The sequence below is a fragment of the Stegostoma tigrinum genome, chromosome 32, assembly GCF_030684315.1.
Source record: "Stegostoma tigrinum isolate sSteTig4 chromosome 32, sSteTig4.hap1, whole genome shotgun sequence".
Classification (NCBI taxonomy): domain Eukaryota; kingdom Metazoa; phylum Chordata; class Chondrichthyes; order Orectolobiformes; family Stegostomatidae; genus Stegostoma; species Stegostoma tigrinum.
This window is the reverse complement of record NC_081385.1, coordinates 29905484-29922633: the sequence shown is the minus strand read 5'-3', so window position 1 is coordinate 29922633 and position 17150 is coordinate 29905484. Positions and strand designations below refer to the sequence as shown.

The 17150-nt window shown below is 42.3% G+C and overlaps 1 protein-coding gene across 4 annotated transcripts in view; it reads right to left on the bottom strand.

Moving 5' to 3' along the window:
- robo3 (roundabout, axon guidance receptor, homolog 3 (Drosophila)) overlaps window positions 1-17150 on the bottom strand; it is a 515549-nt gene that overhangs the window by 89053 nt on the left and 409346 nt on the right. For all 4 annotated transcript variants that reach the window (XM_059639127.1, XM_059639125.1, XM_048562049.2 and 1 more), the window contains one exon: window positions 73-154. In XM_059639127.1, coding sequence (XP_059495110.1) covers window positions 73-154 — 82 coding nt within the window. The remainder of the gene's footprint in view (window positions 1-72; window positions 155-17150) is intronic.

Genomic DNA, 17150 nt, shown 5'->3' with positions numbered 1-17150 from the left:
GACTGTGTTAATGATCTGTCCTATCTACTGTTTGCTTTCTACCCAATATCATGTGATTTAACTGCACAATACCTTGCACTTCCAGGTATCCGCTCCATGTGGTCTCCCCACTTGATCCCGTGGCGACACAAATGTACATGCCAGAATCGGTTACCTAGTAGCAAAAAAAGCAGACTCGATTGGATGTTGTCCTTGCAGATTACACAGTAGACATCGAGGCACCCTTAAGACAACTGTACAATTATTATTCTGTCAGAAGCCTTTATGCCTTAGACATACAAAAACATGTTAAGAAAAGACATAAAAATAGAAAATACTGACCTCAGCAGGTCAGGTAGCATCAGTAGAGAAAGAAACAAGAGTTTAGGGTAGGTCGGAGCAGGTAGCTACTATTCTGATAGAGATCAGCCATAATGTAAATGGATGCCTGACAGATTAAACGCTCCAATATTCTCAGTTAATTGCTTATATGCAATGGCTTATCTTTAGAATGAGAAAACGTTTGAAATGCAGAACAGCTTTTAAACAGGGAAAAGGGTGGAATGAAACAAGCAGTAAAGCAAGACTGGAAAGGGATGATGGGGTACAGCAAAGGAATGTGATAAGAAATAATATTTTCCATGTTCTGACGATTGGCCAGAGACCTGAAACATAAACTCTGTTTTTCTCTCTCTCCAGATTCTGCCTGAGCTGCCATCTGTGTCCACAATAACGTGTGTTTATTACAGAGACTACGGAGGGAGCCCAGGGAAGTGTAAATGATCACAGGAGAATAACAGAGTGGGAACGGATAGTGGACAATTTGGCTTACAGCAAGAGTCACCAATGATTCAGGAATGAGGTGGAAGAAAGTCTGATCAATGACACCATGTGGGTGCAGACCACCTCACCGGCTGTATCCCAATTGGGGAAACTCATCCAAATACTGGTTCATACCACCTTCATTGCGGGTGGTCCAGCATCTTCCATTACGATCACTTGCTCTCCAAGAGAAAAATAAAGTGGTTGTTAGAGCTTGAGGTCATTAAGCTGAATGTTAAGAGCATTAGGCAATAAACTGCCTCCATAGAAAGATGAGTTGCTGTTCCTCAAGCTTCTCTTGTTACAAGCAAGAAAGCCACTGACATACATGTGATCTCCCACTCAATGTACTCTGCCAAAAATCTGTTAACAAACAAGGAACAAATGTAGGCTACTCAGAGTTTTGAGTCTTCTCCAACATTCAATACAATCCTGGCTGATCTGATTCAACCTCACCTCTACATCCATACATACCCCCAATAAACTTTCATCCCTTGGTAATCAGAAATCCACCTACCTTGGCTTTAAATATACTCGATGATGCAATATCCACTGCCTTTTGAGGGAGGGAATTTCTAAGAGTCACTGGCAGAGAACAGAAGTGTTTCCTCATCAAACTATGACCGCACTTTCTAGATTCTCCCAGAAGAGGAACCATCCTTTCAACTTACACACAGTCAGGTCTCCCACAAGAGGAACCATCCTTTCAACTTGCACACAGTCAGGTCTCCTCAGGAACTTATATGTTTCAATTAAGTCAACTCTTGACTCTTTTAAACTCCAGAGGATACAGGCCTAGCCTTTCTCATAAAGCTGTCCACTCATTCAGGGCATTAGTGTAGTAAACCTTCTCTGAAATGCTTCCGACACATTAACATCCTTTCATACATACAGCAACCAGTACTGTGCAGTTCTGTTTCACCACTGCCCTCTATAACTGAGGCTTAGCCTCCCTACCCTTGCATTCAATTGCCTTCACAATAAAATCTGATATTCTATTAGCTTTCCTGATTGCTTGCTGAACCTACCTAGTAACCATAGTGGGGGCAGAATGGTGGCTCAGTAGCGTTCGGGACCTGGGTTCGATTTCATCCTCGGACGACTGTCTGTGTGGAGTTTGCACATTGTCCCCCCGTCTACGTGGGTTTCCTCCTGGTGTTCCACTTTCCACCCACAGTTCAAAGATTGGCAGGTTAGGTGGATTTGCCATGCTAAATTGCCCATAGTGTCCAGGAGACATTAGGTGAATTGGCCACAGGAAATGCGGGGTTATAAGCAGAGGGCAGGGGATGGGTCTGAGTCAGATGCTGTTTGGAGGGGCAGTGTGGATTTGTTGGGCCAAAAGGCTTGTTTCCCCACTTGTAGAGATTCTATGATTCATGGATTGGAACACCCAGATCTCTCTGCCTGAGAGCGTGATGTAGTAAATGTACCAGGACAGCGGATTTTAAAAATGCATGCAAATGAACAAAGACGAGGGGTTGTATCAATTGAATAGTCACTCGTCAATCCTTCAGAATATCAACATTTCCCAGTCTCAAACCATTCATGAGAAAAAGTTGTTTCTTCTTCCCTTTCCAAACTGCTTAGTTTTACATTTCTCCATAATATGCTCCACCTGCAGTATTTTGTCCACTCAGCCAGACAGTTACTATCTTTTTACTTTCTCTGAATCCCTCTCACATCCTACCTCCCTGTCTAACTTTTATTATTAGCAAACTTGAATGTTTTCCAGTCAATCCTCTCATGGTAAATAGTTGAGGGTCAAGTATCTCTGTAAAACTCCAGGAATTACAGTCTGTCAACCTCAAAATGGCTTGTTTCTGCCCATTAACCAATCCTCAATCCACACTAATATAATCTCACAAATCCTAATTTTGTGGAGAAGGTATCTTGCACAGCACTTTTTTGAATGCCTTTTTTAAAACTTCCAAGTGCACCTATCCCATAGTGTCCTCTTATCTATGCTGCTAAATCACACCCTTCAAAATCTCTGTTTCTCTTTCATATATCAATGTTCAACTCTGTCTGATCATATTTAGTTTTCTAAGTGCCATGCCATCATGCCTGAGCCAATAGATTCTAGTCAGTTTTCCTAGCTCTGATGTTAGGCTAGTTTTCTCTCTCTTCTTTCTTGAAGAATGGATTGCATTCTCTCCCTTTAAAAGCCAAACCTATTCCTGACAATACCTCCAGGAGGTCTCTCAAACTAGTTATCGGGAGGGCAAATTTCAGCAGAATTTATCCTTCCTAACCTGAGACGCAAAGTTTAATTCTACCTGCGGTGCCATCCTGTTTGAGATAAATGAATTTTGCAATAAGACTAAGGGATTTAAACAGAGGTTACCCAGATTGACGTGTGACACCAGTTGCTTGCTGGCTCAACAATGAACCATCATTTGAGATCATTACAAAACAGTACAGCATGGAATAAGAAAAACAGTACGGGTATGAAGAGCAATCCAGTTTGATCCCCTTTCTGATACTTTCCCCTCATCCCTGCAATGTTTCCTTTTTCATACAATCAATAAAAATCAAAAGCTGATTGTTACATGTTCCCTGTAGCATTTTCCATAGCAACATCTCCACCAATCAGAGATAATGGGAACTGCAGATGCTGGAGAATCCAAGATAATAAAATGTGAGGCTGGATGAACGCAGCAGGCCAAGCAGCATCTCAGGAGCACAAAAGCTGACGTTTCGGGCCTAGACCCTTCATCAGAGAGGGGGATGGGGAGAGCGAACTGGAATAAATAGGGAGAGAGGGGGAGGCGGACCGAAGATGGAGAGAAAAGAAGATAGGTGGAGAGAGTATAGGTGGGGAGGTGGGGAGGGGATAGGTCAGTCCAGGGAAGACGGACAGGTCAAGGAGGTGGGATGAGGTTAGTAGGTAGATGGGGGTGCGGCTTGGGGTGGGAGGAAGGGATGGGTGAGAGGAAGAACAGGTTAGGGAGGCAGAGACAGGTTGGACTGGTTTTGGGATGCAGTGGGTGGAGGGGAAGAGCTGGGCTGGTTGTGTGGTGCGATGGGGGGAGGGGACGAACTGGGCTGGTTTAGGGATGCAGTTGGGGAAGGGGAGATTTTGAAACTGGTGAAGTCCAAGCGGAAGCTTGGAGACCGCTTTGCAGAACACCTCCGCTCAGTTCGCAACAAACAACTGCACCTCCCAGTCGCAAACCATTTCCACTCCCCCTCCCATTCTTTAGATGACATTTCCATCATGGGCCTCCTGCAGTGCCACAATGATGCCACCTGAAGGTTGCAGGAACAGCAACTCATATTCCGCCTGGGAACCCTGCAGCCTAATGGTATCAATGTGGACTTCACCAGTTTAAAATTCTCCCCTTCCCCAACTGCATCCCTAAACCAGCCCAGTTTGTCCCCTCCCCCCACTGCACCACACAACCAGCCCAGCTCTTCCCCTCCACCCACTGCATCCCAAAACCAGTCCAACCTGTCTCTGCCTCCCTAACCTGTTCTTCCTCTCACCCATCCCTTCCTCCCACCCCAAGGCGCACCCCCATCTACCTACTAACCTCATCCCACCTCCTTGACCTGTCCGTCTTCCAAGACTGACCTATCCCCTCCCCATCTCCCCACCTATACTCTCTCCACCTATCTTCTTTTCTCTCCATCTTCGGTCCGCCTCCCCCTCTCTCCCTATTTATTCCAGATCCCTCACCCCATCCCCCTCTCTGATGAAAGGTCTAGGCCCGAAATGTCAGCTTTTGTGCTCCTGAGATGCTGCTTGGCCTGCTGTGTTCATCCAGCCTCACATTTTATTATCTCCACCAATCAGAGTTTGCTTGCCCAATAATCAGCACCCTCTTCTCATGCAGTATGAATTGTTGCTGCCTTTGAAATTTAGTGCTCTTGCAATTGTGTCCTGATGAATGTAAGACAAGAAGCATCAACACCACATCTTTTTTTCCCAGCCACATTCAACATGAATCCTTCCAATTTATACCACTCAGTCAAAAGTTGCTTTTCTACCTAAAGTCATGTGTGCATATGCATGACAGCAGCCAGAGGGAGTCAGAACTCGGCCAGCGACTTCACTCCAGCATCCCCCTCTGTGGAGTAAAACTAGACATTTGGAGAACTCTCAGGGATTATCCCAAACAACTACCTCCCCCTTAGCCCACTTATATGTTCCATATTGACAAGCAACCATTTCCCAGAAACAACAGAGAGCAATTGAGGAATTGGGTCTCACACAGAACATGTACACAACTAAAATTATAACCTTGATTTTTCAACTTGAAAGATTCAGAACAACAGAAAGTTTGCTTTTCTTCCAGCTCAGGTTTCAAGTCGGATACATCATGTAGAAAACTGCAGGGAGTTGATTTAAGTTTTAAAAATGGGATGGGTCAATTTCAGCAGACAACACACCGCAGTGGGTGGCACAATGACTCAGTGGTTAGCACTGTTATCTCATGGCAGTAGACACCCAAGGTTTGGTTCCAGCTTCAGGCAACTGTCTGTGTGGAGTTTGCTAATTCTCCCTGTGTCTGTGCAGGATTCCTTCGGGTGTTCTAGTTTCGTCCCATAGAACAAAGATATGCAGGTCAGAATGGGCATGTTAAATTGCCCCACAGTGTCCAGGGATCTGCAGGTTAGGTGGATTAGCCATGTGTAATGCAGTGGTATTAGGATAGGGTGGGGGCTGTGGGTGTGGGCGGTATGCTCTTTGGAGGATCAATGTGGACCTGATGGGCTGAATGGCCTGCTTCTACACCATAGGCTTCTTTGAGACATGGGGAAGAATTTTATTGCCACTTCAGTGATGGAACATTAACAGCAAAGAACAAGAGTGGGCGACACCAGAATGTCTTCCCAATACAGTGTCCCATTGCCAGAGGTAGTTTTCCCATTGTAGATTGTGAACACCCCTGCTTCAATGGACTCCCTAAAGGACACAAACCAGAAATCCCCCTCAGACCCATTGTTTCCCTACTGGGCACACCTTCACACAAACTGGCCAAGGATAGAGACTGAAACACCTAGTCGATGGATTATTCCATTCCATCCACTCAACCCAAGATTTTCTCAATACCCTCAAGAACATGAAATTCAGCAATGACGAGATTGTGGTATCCTTTGATGTCACAGCTTTATTCACATCAGTTGACATCCCCCTAGCCAAAGAAACAGTGGCCACATTACTAGAGGAAGCAGCAATGCAGACCAGCAGCTCCATCAACAATGACAACAAGGGCAAACTACTAGACCTGTGCCACACCACAAACCATCTTTAACAGCCGAGCATATAAACGGATCAATGGCACACCCAATGGAGTCACCCTTCTCAGGACTCATCGCAGAATCATTCATGCAAATGCTAGAACACACTACCCTCCCCTCATTCAACCTAAACTGTGGATCCATATTTGTCATCATTAAATGTGCCAATGTAGAAGAGACCCACCACCTCATCAACAATGTATTTGCCAGGATTAAATTCACGAGAGAAGAAAACAACAATCGGCTTCTGTTTCTGCATGTCAGAGTTGACTGTATGACCAACGGGGAGTTCCAAACTTCAGTATACAGTAAAGCGACCAACACTGACCAAATCATCAACGTCTACAGCAACCATCCCAACGTCCACAAACAAGACTGTATCAGGACACAATTTAAGTGGGCCTCTACTCACTGCAACACACCAGGACTATGCAGGAAAGAGGAACAGCACCTACACAAAATCTTCACTATGAACTCATATCCACTCAGCTTCATCTGCAGGTGCCTACTAAATAGACAACACCAACAGGACACAGTGCGCCCTAACACACTGACCGCACTGCCCTACATCAAGAACATATCAGATCTCACAATGAGACTCCTATGGCTACTAGGAATCATGGTAGCACACAAGTCCACTGCCATGCTTTGACAAACACTCAGAAAGATTAAAGATCCCATTCCCACAGCATGCAGTACCAACATAGTTTACAAAATACCATGTGAGGACTGCCACAAACATTACATCAGACAGACAGGAAGGAAACTAGCCATCAGAATACATGAGCATTGGCCAGCAGCAAAACAACACGATGAACTTTGCCTAATATCAGTACACTCAGACAATGAGGCCATCAGTTTAACTGGGGCAAGGCAACCATAGTAGACCTAGCCAAACATAGGCACACAAAGGAATTCCTAGATGCATGGTTCAAAACCCATACTTCAATCAATAAACATATAGAATTGGGCCCCAAATAAAAACCCATACAGAAAAAAAACCGGAAATCACACTACTCTCTATAACAGACTGGATAGTATAAACTCCAAGTGGAGTAGAACAACATCGCTTCATCGGAGGCCCCACTGATGATGCTACCTAGCATGGTGATGAAACATCTGAACAAAAACAACCCAGCTCAGTGAACAAGTCAACAACCTCAAAGGAAGATATTTTTGACATTGCAATCTCTTAATTCAGCACAAAAATGTAGTCCTGAATGAGGTGGCCAAGTTCTGGAAAAGTGTGGGAACCCACAATTTTGAGTCACAGGCAAGGCACCTATCAACCATGATGAGAGTGAAACTCTATTTTTAAGGAAATAAGGCATTGATCACTTTTCTGCCATTTTGCACATTATCGTACATTGTGTCCATTAAACATTGTGCCCATTACTCACCCTATTTGGTTCATACCAAGGCCATGTCATCCTTCACAGATCCACCCATTTCTCATCCATTCCATGACACACTCGCCTATTGCATACACACCCAGCCTGGAACATACCAGCAGATACACAGCCACACATTATAAACCTGACCTTTATACACCCCTCAGTCAAACGTGCTTTCTTTACAATTCCGGCCCATTATACATCCTGGAAAACATCCCTTTTCATTACAGTCCATGGAAAGTAAATCATTACAAAAGGAGATGTTTTGTTTTTCTTGCTCATGATGTGGTTTGAATTTGAATTCAGATCCCAGTTCTCAGTTCCAATTTAATTTTCTACATTTTTACCTGTGTTGTTCCTGCATGTTGTCTGTACAAATAACTGGTTCAGTGTTTTGAACTATTTACCCATTCTGAAGAAGGGTTTACTGGATGCAAAATATTACTTTTGTTTTGTCCCACAGATGCTGCCAGACTTGCTGAGTTTTGAACTATTTACTGTCAGACAAAATTCAAATTCCACTGCACTTCCTGTGATTTGAATTTAGATTTCTCAGTCAGTTATCAACTGCTGCTTTGTAGTCCAGGCTTAACTCGGAGAGTGTCCATCACTGTGGGTGTTATCTGGATTCAGTGGCATTCTCAGTTTAGATTGCTGTGTGGTCAAATAGTGCTCCAGGCACTTGACCTAATGAATGTGACAATATTCATCCTCTTTGGTAGATGTAAAAGAGGCCTAGCAACTATTTTGCAGAAGTACACGGGAGTCCTCCAGTTTTGTGACTATCCCTGTCACAAATAATTCCTCTTAAATTAATGTAATCATTAATGCAATAAGCATTTGATGTGAACAACTGAAGTAAACTTAGAACAAAAACAGAAATTGCAACAGAAATCTGGCTGAATCTGTGGACTAAAAGCAAAGTTAATGTTTTGAGTCCCAGTGACCCTTCTTCAGAACACTTGAAATATTAACTCTGCTTTCTCTCCACAGACCTGCTGCTTTTCTCCAGAAATTTCTGCTTTTATCTCAAATAGAGAAATATCTTACAGATTTTTAATCACTGAACTAGCTAATTGTAATTACTACCAGCTGAGCCATATTGGAGCACCATCAGAATTGGAAAATGGTCGCTGGACTTGAAACGTTAACTTTGCTTTCTCTCCACAGATGCTGCCGGACCTGCCGCATTTCTCTAGCCATTTCTGTTTATAGATTTTCAGCATCTGCAGTTCTTTGTTTTATATCAGCAAGCTTAGCACGAGCTGCTCATCCTCATTGCCTTTGAGAAGGTAGGGATAAGCCACAAAGACAGCTGAGTGGTCAGTTAGACCCCTTCAAAGATCAGTTAAGAGCCAACAATATTGCTGCGATCTGGAGTTACATATTGGTCAGCAGGCTTCTTTCGCTAAGCTGTATGATAGCACCAAAAAGATCCTTAATGACCATCCAGTTGCTTCTTCTGAGACTAGCTTTCTATTCCTTAATGAATTGAATTTGCAATCTATAAAGAAACGTTGGGCGATGTATCCAGATCATTTTTTGGAATTACTGGTTCAGTAACATAATCACTAAGCTCTCAATTCACATCACACTTCTGCATCTAGGAGTGTGCCATGAAATTGCCTGCAAGACTACAATGTCTGTACTTCAAAAATATATCATTGGTAGAAACACACACTGGGGGCCCTGAGGTCATGAAAGATGTTACATAAATGCAGGTTTACTTCTTTAATAAATCAATCAGATTTCCTGTGAAATAATTGACCATAGTATAAAAACACAAAATTAGAGTTCATAACTTTTGCCCCAAGGCTGCAGCAGACCTAAATAACATATGAGATCGTACAAAAAAGTAGTCATGGTTATTAGTGATTGTCCAAAAACTGGGCAGCATCTGTTTATATCTGCACGCACATTTCTCATATTTCTGGATCAAGATCTTGGGATCATTATGACACAGATTGGGCTAGCATTCCTTCTGATTTATTGTAAGGGGTCACCATGCAGGCAAGCTCCCACCCCCCAGTGCAAATTAGCATCTGTCATCAGGAAATGTCATCCACTACACAGCCTGATTAAAAGTCAAAGGCAGTGGCATTATTCTGGCAGCCCATAATGCTAGAAAAGGTCAAAGTTTGTACTAATATTCTCTCCAAGGACATTAAATTGAACTATTTTATAAAGGCTTGAACTATGTCAGGTCCAAACAGTGATTGATTCAAAGTGTGAAGATCCTTCATTCAGTATAACGGCAGAAAGAAACTGAACACATACAAAACAAGCCTTTCATCTCATTCACTGTTTGAAGGGGTTCTGAATTGCAAAGGTATCCAAGGATGGTGATAATTCCTTGTGATAGCTGTAAGTAGTGATTCATATGATCTCTGTAGTACAAAGAAAGCAAAATGCTAAAGATTGACCAATGATTACAATGGCATTTTGTGGAAGAGAAACCCTTTTAAAACAATACTTCACTCACACGGTTAACAGGAAATAAAGATACACACCTTTCAAACAAATGGAAGACACAGTGACAGGGTGTGTATTATATATATTTCCTTCTCCAGTCCTGCTTTGATCCTATATTGCTGAGATATATCCTCATAGTAGCCTTGATTGACTCTTCCTTCATTTTTTTTCACCCATTGTGAAAAGAAGCATCACAATTTTGCAAACTTGTGATTCACACTCATTGCTAAAACAAAGGAAGCTTTAGGTTTTATGAAATCTCAGTTGCATTAACTCGTCAGCGTTGAATTGTAGAGAGATTGTATTGTGCATCAAACCTGTTCTATACATAACCTGAAAGCACTTCACGGAAGAAGTAGCTTTACTCTGCTATTATATGAGACTGTACTTGACCTGAAGTAGTTGTTGAGACAGTGCAGAGAATGCTTGATTCTGAATCAAATTCAAAGGCACTTGACCCAAGATATTTGATGGGAAAGTGCAGATGAAGCTTTATTTTGAATCTAACCCAGGCTATATCTACAGTGACATAAAAGCACAGAAATTACAGCAGAGACGCTGACCATTCCACTCACAATACTAATCTACTCCCACTTGAGGCAACAACCTCTTCTTGTAACCTTTTATTTTACTTCATTTCAAAAATGCACCTAGTTTCCTTATCAAAGTCTCTAGGGCAGCCAATTTTGAGGGCTTTGCAGTAATACTTGTTACGAAAAGAAAACAACTCCAACATCTCTCTGCACCACTCCAATGGTAATATGGGGTTATAGCTTCTTGTCAGAGGCTAGCCCTGACCCTAACCCCAACCCCAACCCCAATTCCAACCACAGCCCTATTGCTTCTTAAAACTGGAGGACCCAAGAAGTCTTCCAAAAAGCAAAGAACAGCTGGACAGTAACAGTGGAACTGTCACCAAATCTTTTGAAACTTCAAGTAGAAAATGGCTCTTGTGTTAATCCATCAGAATGAGAATAACACGTGCTCGTGGCAACAGCCTGTGGATAGAGCCTTTCAATGTTTGGAAGGGCGGAGGGGTTGCTGGGGTGATTGTTATGCTGTACCCATAGAGCAGGGCAATCTCCCATTCTTCCTGTCTACTACAGGCAAGTCAGAAAGATTGACGATAAATATTTTTGTGCATGTAATACAGTGTGGAAGCAGACCATTTAGACCATCAAGTCCACACCAACACTGAAGAGCATCCCACCCAAACCTGCCCCACCCCCCCACTATCCTCGTGACTCTGCGTTCTCCATGGCTAATCCACTTAGCTTGCACATCCCTGGACACTATAGGGTGATTTAGCATGGCCAATCCACCTAACCTGCATGTCTTTGGACTGCGGGAGGAAAAGAGAGCACCTGTAGGAAGCCCTTGCAGGCATGGGGAGAATGTGCAAGCAGAGCGTCACCTGGGGCTGGGATTGAACCTTGGTCCCTGTTGCTGTGAGGCAACAGCACTTAACACTGAGCCACTGTGTAGTCATAACACAAATTCCATGGCTATCAAGTCTTGAAGCAGTTTCTGAACCCAGAGCTTTTGACTCAACGATTGGTGAGCTATCACTGCACCACAATGCCTCCTGTGATGGTTTTTGTAGCTGGGCCATTACGGTTGAGATGCTGCCAAGCTACAGGGCTGCAAAGGGCTTCTTCTACCATCAGGCAGGCAAAGGGGTGGCTTCGGGCTTGCATGGAAATTTGGTCACAAGCTGGCCACTAGACACCTGCTTCAGGTACCTAAATGGGCTTTTGGCAGTGTGAGAAATGGAAGGCCAACTCTAAAATTCTAGTCTACCTCCTTTAATTAGGATGAGCAAGGCTCATCACACTTTTAGACCCATAAGCCTCTGTTCCTGCCCATGGTGGGGCCCAAAATTTTCCTCCTTACTGCCCTGCTGGAGTACTATGAATGCCTTTTAACTGAATTCCAGCATCTGTCATCATCTCTACCTTTCAAACTAATGTAAGATATTTGGATGGTGGGAAAGAAGGAAGCTCCAAAATATCTTTACAGTCAAATTGTAAGTAGTGCACAATTATTGTGTTTACTTTGTGCACAGATACAGCCCGCAAACAACAATGGGATAAATAACCGGAAATCTTCTTAATTTTCAAATGTATCCTTCTACATCCACCCAACATATATGAGACAGTGGCGTTAACTCTGCACTAAACTCACGTGGATGCAAGCTGTCCAAGGGTCACAACACAGTCATATTGTTTAAGATGTAACATTGACTCAATGAGAATATATACCCCTCCAACACATAAAAACATAGTCCACATCTACATCAGCAAGGATATACATCACTGAAGATGTACAGCACTCCTGAATCAGTGGGAAAATAAACAATTCTGATATGGGTATTAATATATATCACTTACTACATTAACAGGACGATAATGGTCAAAGTCAATGTGAATAAAATCTGCCCCTATTTAGATGGGGAATTAATCTATTTTCTAAATGAATTGTCAAATTAAAAATGCTTTTAAACTTTATCTCTTAATTGATTCAAACATCTTTTCCTGTTTCAACCTGTTTCTGAATTCTGTTTGGCTACTTGAAATAAAATGTTAATTAAAAAGACAATGTTATCAGTTGTACATTGGCTATAGTGGTGACAGACTGGAATGAGAGCCTTTAGGACATAACCAATCAGCAATAGGGCTCCGCGTGGGCGATGTTAATGAATCAGCTCAATTACATGGGAACTGTGCATAAAAACTGAGGCAGAAGGAGCTTTTGCCACGCAGTGGCTCTGCATTTGCAATTCTGAGTGTGTTTCAGCAGCAGATTGTCCCTTTCTCTGAGCTCAGTCACATGACCTCCCCGAGTACTCCCTGAATCACTCTGACCTGATGAGGCTGTCTCCCAGGGGACCATTATTTCATAGTCGTCTCAGAAACTGCCTGACAGCTCTAATTTTTTCTGGGCAAACAGCCACAGCAGCAATAAAATGATGCTATTACCCGCACAGGGACAAGAAAGATGCATTAACCCCATGACTTCGGGACAATGAAAGCACAAAAACGTTAAATATTTCACTCCCAACAGACTTCAGCATCAATTTTTAAATAAGTGTTCAGCGTGACCACAAGCTTTTATGACTAATGTATGATTGGCCTCTGTTTTACCTTGTTGGTGAATGTGATTCTATTGCATGAATGAATATAACTGGAATAACAAGCTATCAGCCATTTTGAGCACCATGTGAAAAGATTTAAAACAGCACTGTAGCTTCCTTTAGTTTTGAGAGAATAGTTTAAAGGGTTTCACTATACACTCGTAAGTCAAGTGTTATATTTTTGAGATAACAAGGTGTAGAGCTGGATGAACACAGCAGGCCAAGCAGCATCACAAGAGCAGGAAGGCTGACGTTTCGGGCCTATACCCTTCTTCAGAAAATCTTTTTTTGAAGAAGGGTCTAGGCCCGAAAGGTCAGCTTTCCCGCTCCTTTGATGCTGCTTGGCCTGCTGTGTTCATCCAGCTCGATACCTTGTTGTCTCAGATTCTCCAGCATCTGCAGTTCCTACTATCTCTAAAACTATTATATTTTTGATCCTGCTTTTCCCTTCCATACTCCAGTTTTATCAAGGCCAACAACAACAAAAACAGAAATTGCTGGAAAAACTCATAAGTTCTGGCAGCATCTGTGAAGAGAAATCAGAGCTAACAACTCGGGTCCAGTGACCCTTCCTCAAAACTGACCACCCAAAACGTTAACTCTGATTTCTCTTCACAGATGCTCCCAGACGTGCTGAGCTTTTCTAGCAATTTCTGCTTTTGTTTCTGATTCACAGCATCCGCAGTTCTTTTAGTTTCTTTTCATCAACGTTATGTTGTCCTGATGAACACATAGTAAGTATTATTATGAAATATTAGTATTTATTTAGAAACTTCTGCTGCTGTGGAGGGTAAAACTGAGGTACATCTTACAATCAACATTTTCTAACATCCAAAACAGTGATAGCACAGAACCCACCACAGGTCATTTGATTCAGGCCTTTATGTTATCACTTTAGGAAATAAAAAGGAATGACTGATGGACAGCTCTTTGAGCATAGGCAACATGTAGTTAACTCAGCCACATTAGGGGCATTTAAACAGTCCTTTGATAAGCATATGGAGAATGATGTGATAGCGTAGGGGGAGGGGCTTAGATTAGTTCACAGGTTGGCGCAACATCGAGGGCCGAAGGGCCTGTTCTGCGCTGTAATGTTCTATGTTCTATTCCGAAGCATTTCACAGGAATGTTGTCAAACAAAATGCAACAACATTCAACGTCACAAAAATATACAAGTACCTTGAGATCACAGTAACTGTAGTTTATGAAGCTATTAAAAAAGGCCTAAGGCAGAACCAAATTCAACATGGAGTTGGGGTGGTTTGGGAGCAGGGATGATGTAACATGACATCATTCTTAGAAATCATAATGGAGAGTTTCACAAATTTATGAATAGGTCACTTGTTATGGAGCAATAATGAAATATTCTCACATTATCATCGAGAGAAATTCCAAATTTATTTCAGGAATTTTTTTTGTTCCTTGATGGGGTGTGGGTATCAAAAGCCAGACTGACATTTATTGCCCATTCCGTATTGCCTGGAGAGCAGTTAAAAGTCTGTAGGTCTGGAGTCACATGCAGGCCAGACTCAGTCAGGACACCAGATTTTCATCCTTAAATGACATTAGCGAACCTGATGTGTTTCTTTTTATGACAAATGGCAGCAGTCCTGTGACCGTTAGACTAACACTTTCCTTTCTTTTAGTGAATTCAAATTTCACCATCTTCACCACTGTAGGATTCGAAACTGTGTCGCCAGAACATTAGTTTGGCACTGCTAGCCCAGTGACGACACCTCTGTGATACTGCCTCCCCCTTGTGATATTATGACATGTAACCAGGAGATTGATCTGAGAGGTAAGAAGAGAATGGTGGGGAAGTGGCAAGATTGAGGAACAGGATTCCAGAGCAAATGGTCCGTTGGCAGCTGCAGGTTTGGCGACCAATTATGGAGTGAGTAGTGTTACAAGAAAGATCAGAAGAGGAGCACAGAGGTCCTGGAATTTAATATGCTTAATCTGCTTCAGCTGAACGGAACAGCCTTAAAAAAATGGGGGAATAGGTGATGAAAAATAGTGTAAGGTCAGAACTTATTACACTGCTGTTCTGTTAAATGCAAAAATAATTTTACAAGCCATTATTTTAAAATATGAATTTTAAAAATCAAGTATAGAGCATACTAACATTGTCCACGTTGTGTTGATGCATTTTCACTTCTGCACCTTGTCAATAGCTTCTGGGACCATGTTTTAGGTAACAGACCTCCTATAATTACAATAGGAGCTGGGAGTCAGTGCTTGCAATGCAATGGACTCGACTGGAATTGCATCAAGAGTCAGGGTACAAAAAGTCAGGGTACAAAAGGCCTATGAACCTGCCCCTTATTCCACTTGTTCTGCCAAAACAGTGACTTTGTTAAGGAATGAGATGCTTCCAGCAACTGAACCTCAAAGTGCAACCATTCAAGTTGGGAATCACTACAACTGGAAATGCTTGTGTAACTTATTAACTTTAATAGTTTATAATCTGTAAACGTATTCCCGCTTTGCAGTCATTGTGGATTTTCGTGACAAAATGTCACAAAGTGTTTCTTGCATTAATGCGTTTGCCTTGTGATCTCAATGACCAGCTTCTAAAGCTGACTTTCGTCAAACAAAAAAGATTGAGGCTATATCATATTCTACATGACTGGACATAAAGCATGAGCGTAATATTAACAGAATGTCACTCTCAGTAATCATAGTTGAAAGCCCTTGCACTCAAATTCATCAGGTCATTCATTATGTGCAAAAGAAGACATTCTCACAATTCCATTAAGAGAAACTTCACAAGTGCATTTTAAGGCTGTTTGACCTCTTACTGTTTTACAACTTTGAATATTTTCAGGAAGAATCAAAGTACTTTCTCAGTGGGGAAGAAATTGTATCAAATATTGCAAAGTCACGAGCAAATCAATGCAATATGGAACTCAAGAACATGAGCAAGCTGTTATGATTCTCAAGTCTGTTCTACTATTCAATCAGATCACTGCAGTTTTATCCCTCAACAGCAACTACCCACCTTCACTCCATAATCCACAATACTTTTATCAGTAAATTATCTCCCAATCGCAGCTATAATTGACATAATAGTACCAACTTTCTGACGGAGAGAGTTCTGGATTTCCACCATTCTTGGTGTGGGCAAGTGCTTCCAATCATCATCACACCTTAGGAAATAGAAACTACGTCTTGACACTGGAGCAGTACTGAAGGTGCTGTGTTTCGGATGAAGAGCTCAGCTAAGCTGCTATCTACTCTCCTATGTGTGTGTAAAATGGTCATATGGCAGTGTTGCTCTGGTTTGGTTAGTTCACTTGACTGGATGGCTGGTTTCGGAATGTCACCAACAGCGCAGGTTCAATTCCCACACTAGCTGAGGTTGCCATGAAAATCCTGCCTTCTCAACATGGCCCCTCACCGGAGCCATACCAACCTCATGTTAAACTAGTAGTCTCTCTCTAATGAGTGAGAAGCTCCGGGAATATGGCTACCTCACCTGCCCTGGACATTTACTTTTCAACCAGCATGTCCAAAAGTATTATCTAGTCATTCATTCCATTTCTTGTTCTCGGATCTTGTTGTGTGCAAACTGGTGTTATGTTCCCAAAGCTCCAACAGTTGCTGCCCTTCAAAAATATTTAAAACAAAACAGAACTGCAGATGCTGGAAGTATAAGACAAAAACTGAAATTGCTGGAGAAGCTCGTCAGGTCTGGCAGCGTCTGCAAACAGGAAGCTGAAGCAATTCTGAAGGGTCATTCAACCAGAAATATTGATTCTGCTTTCTCTCCACGGATGCTGTCAGACCTGCTGAGTTTCTCCAGCGATTTCCGTCTTTGCATTAAAAGTACTTTCTTTGTTGTGAAGCAACGTCCTGGGACTGCAAAAGAGGCTATGGAAATGAAAGCTCTTTCTGTCAATGTGCCGTGTGTCGCAGCGTTTCTGGAAGACTGTGATATAAATGTTTTTGTCTATGTTAGGTTTGGAAAAGGGTACGTTCCCAGATAGAAAAATCAGAAGAAACTGGTATAAAACTGAAAGTGTGTCCACTTGCTCTATCAGCAGAGTAGCTGGGTTGTGGCAGAAGTAACCAGAAGAACCAATAAATTTAACCTGAAATAA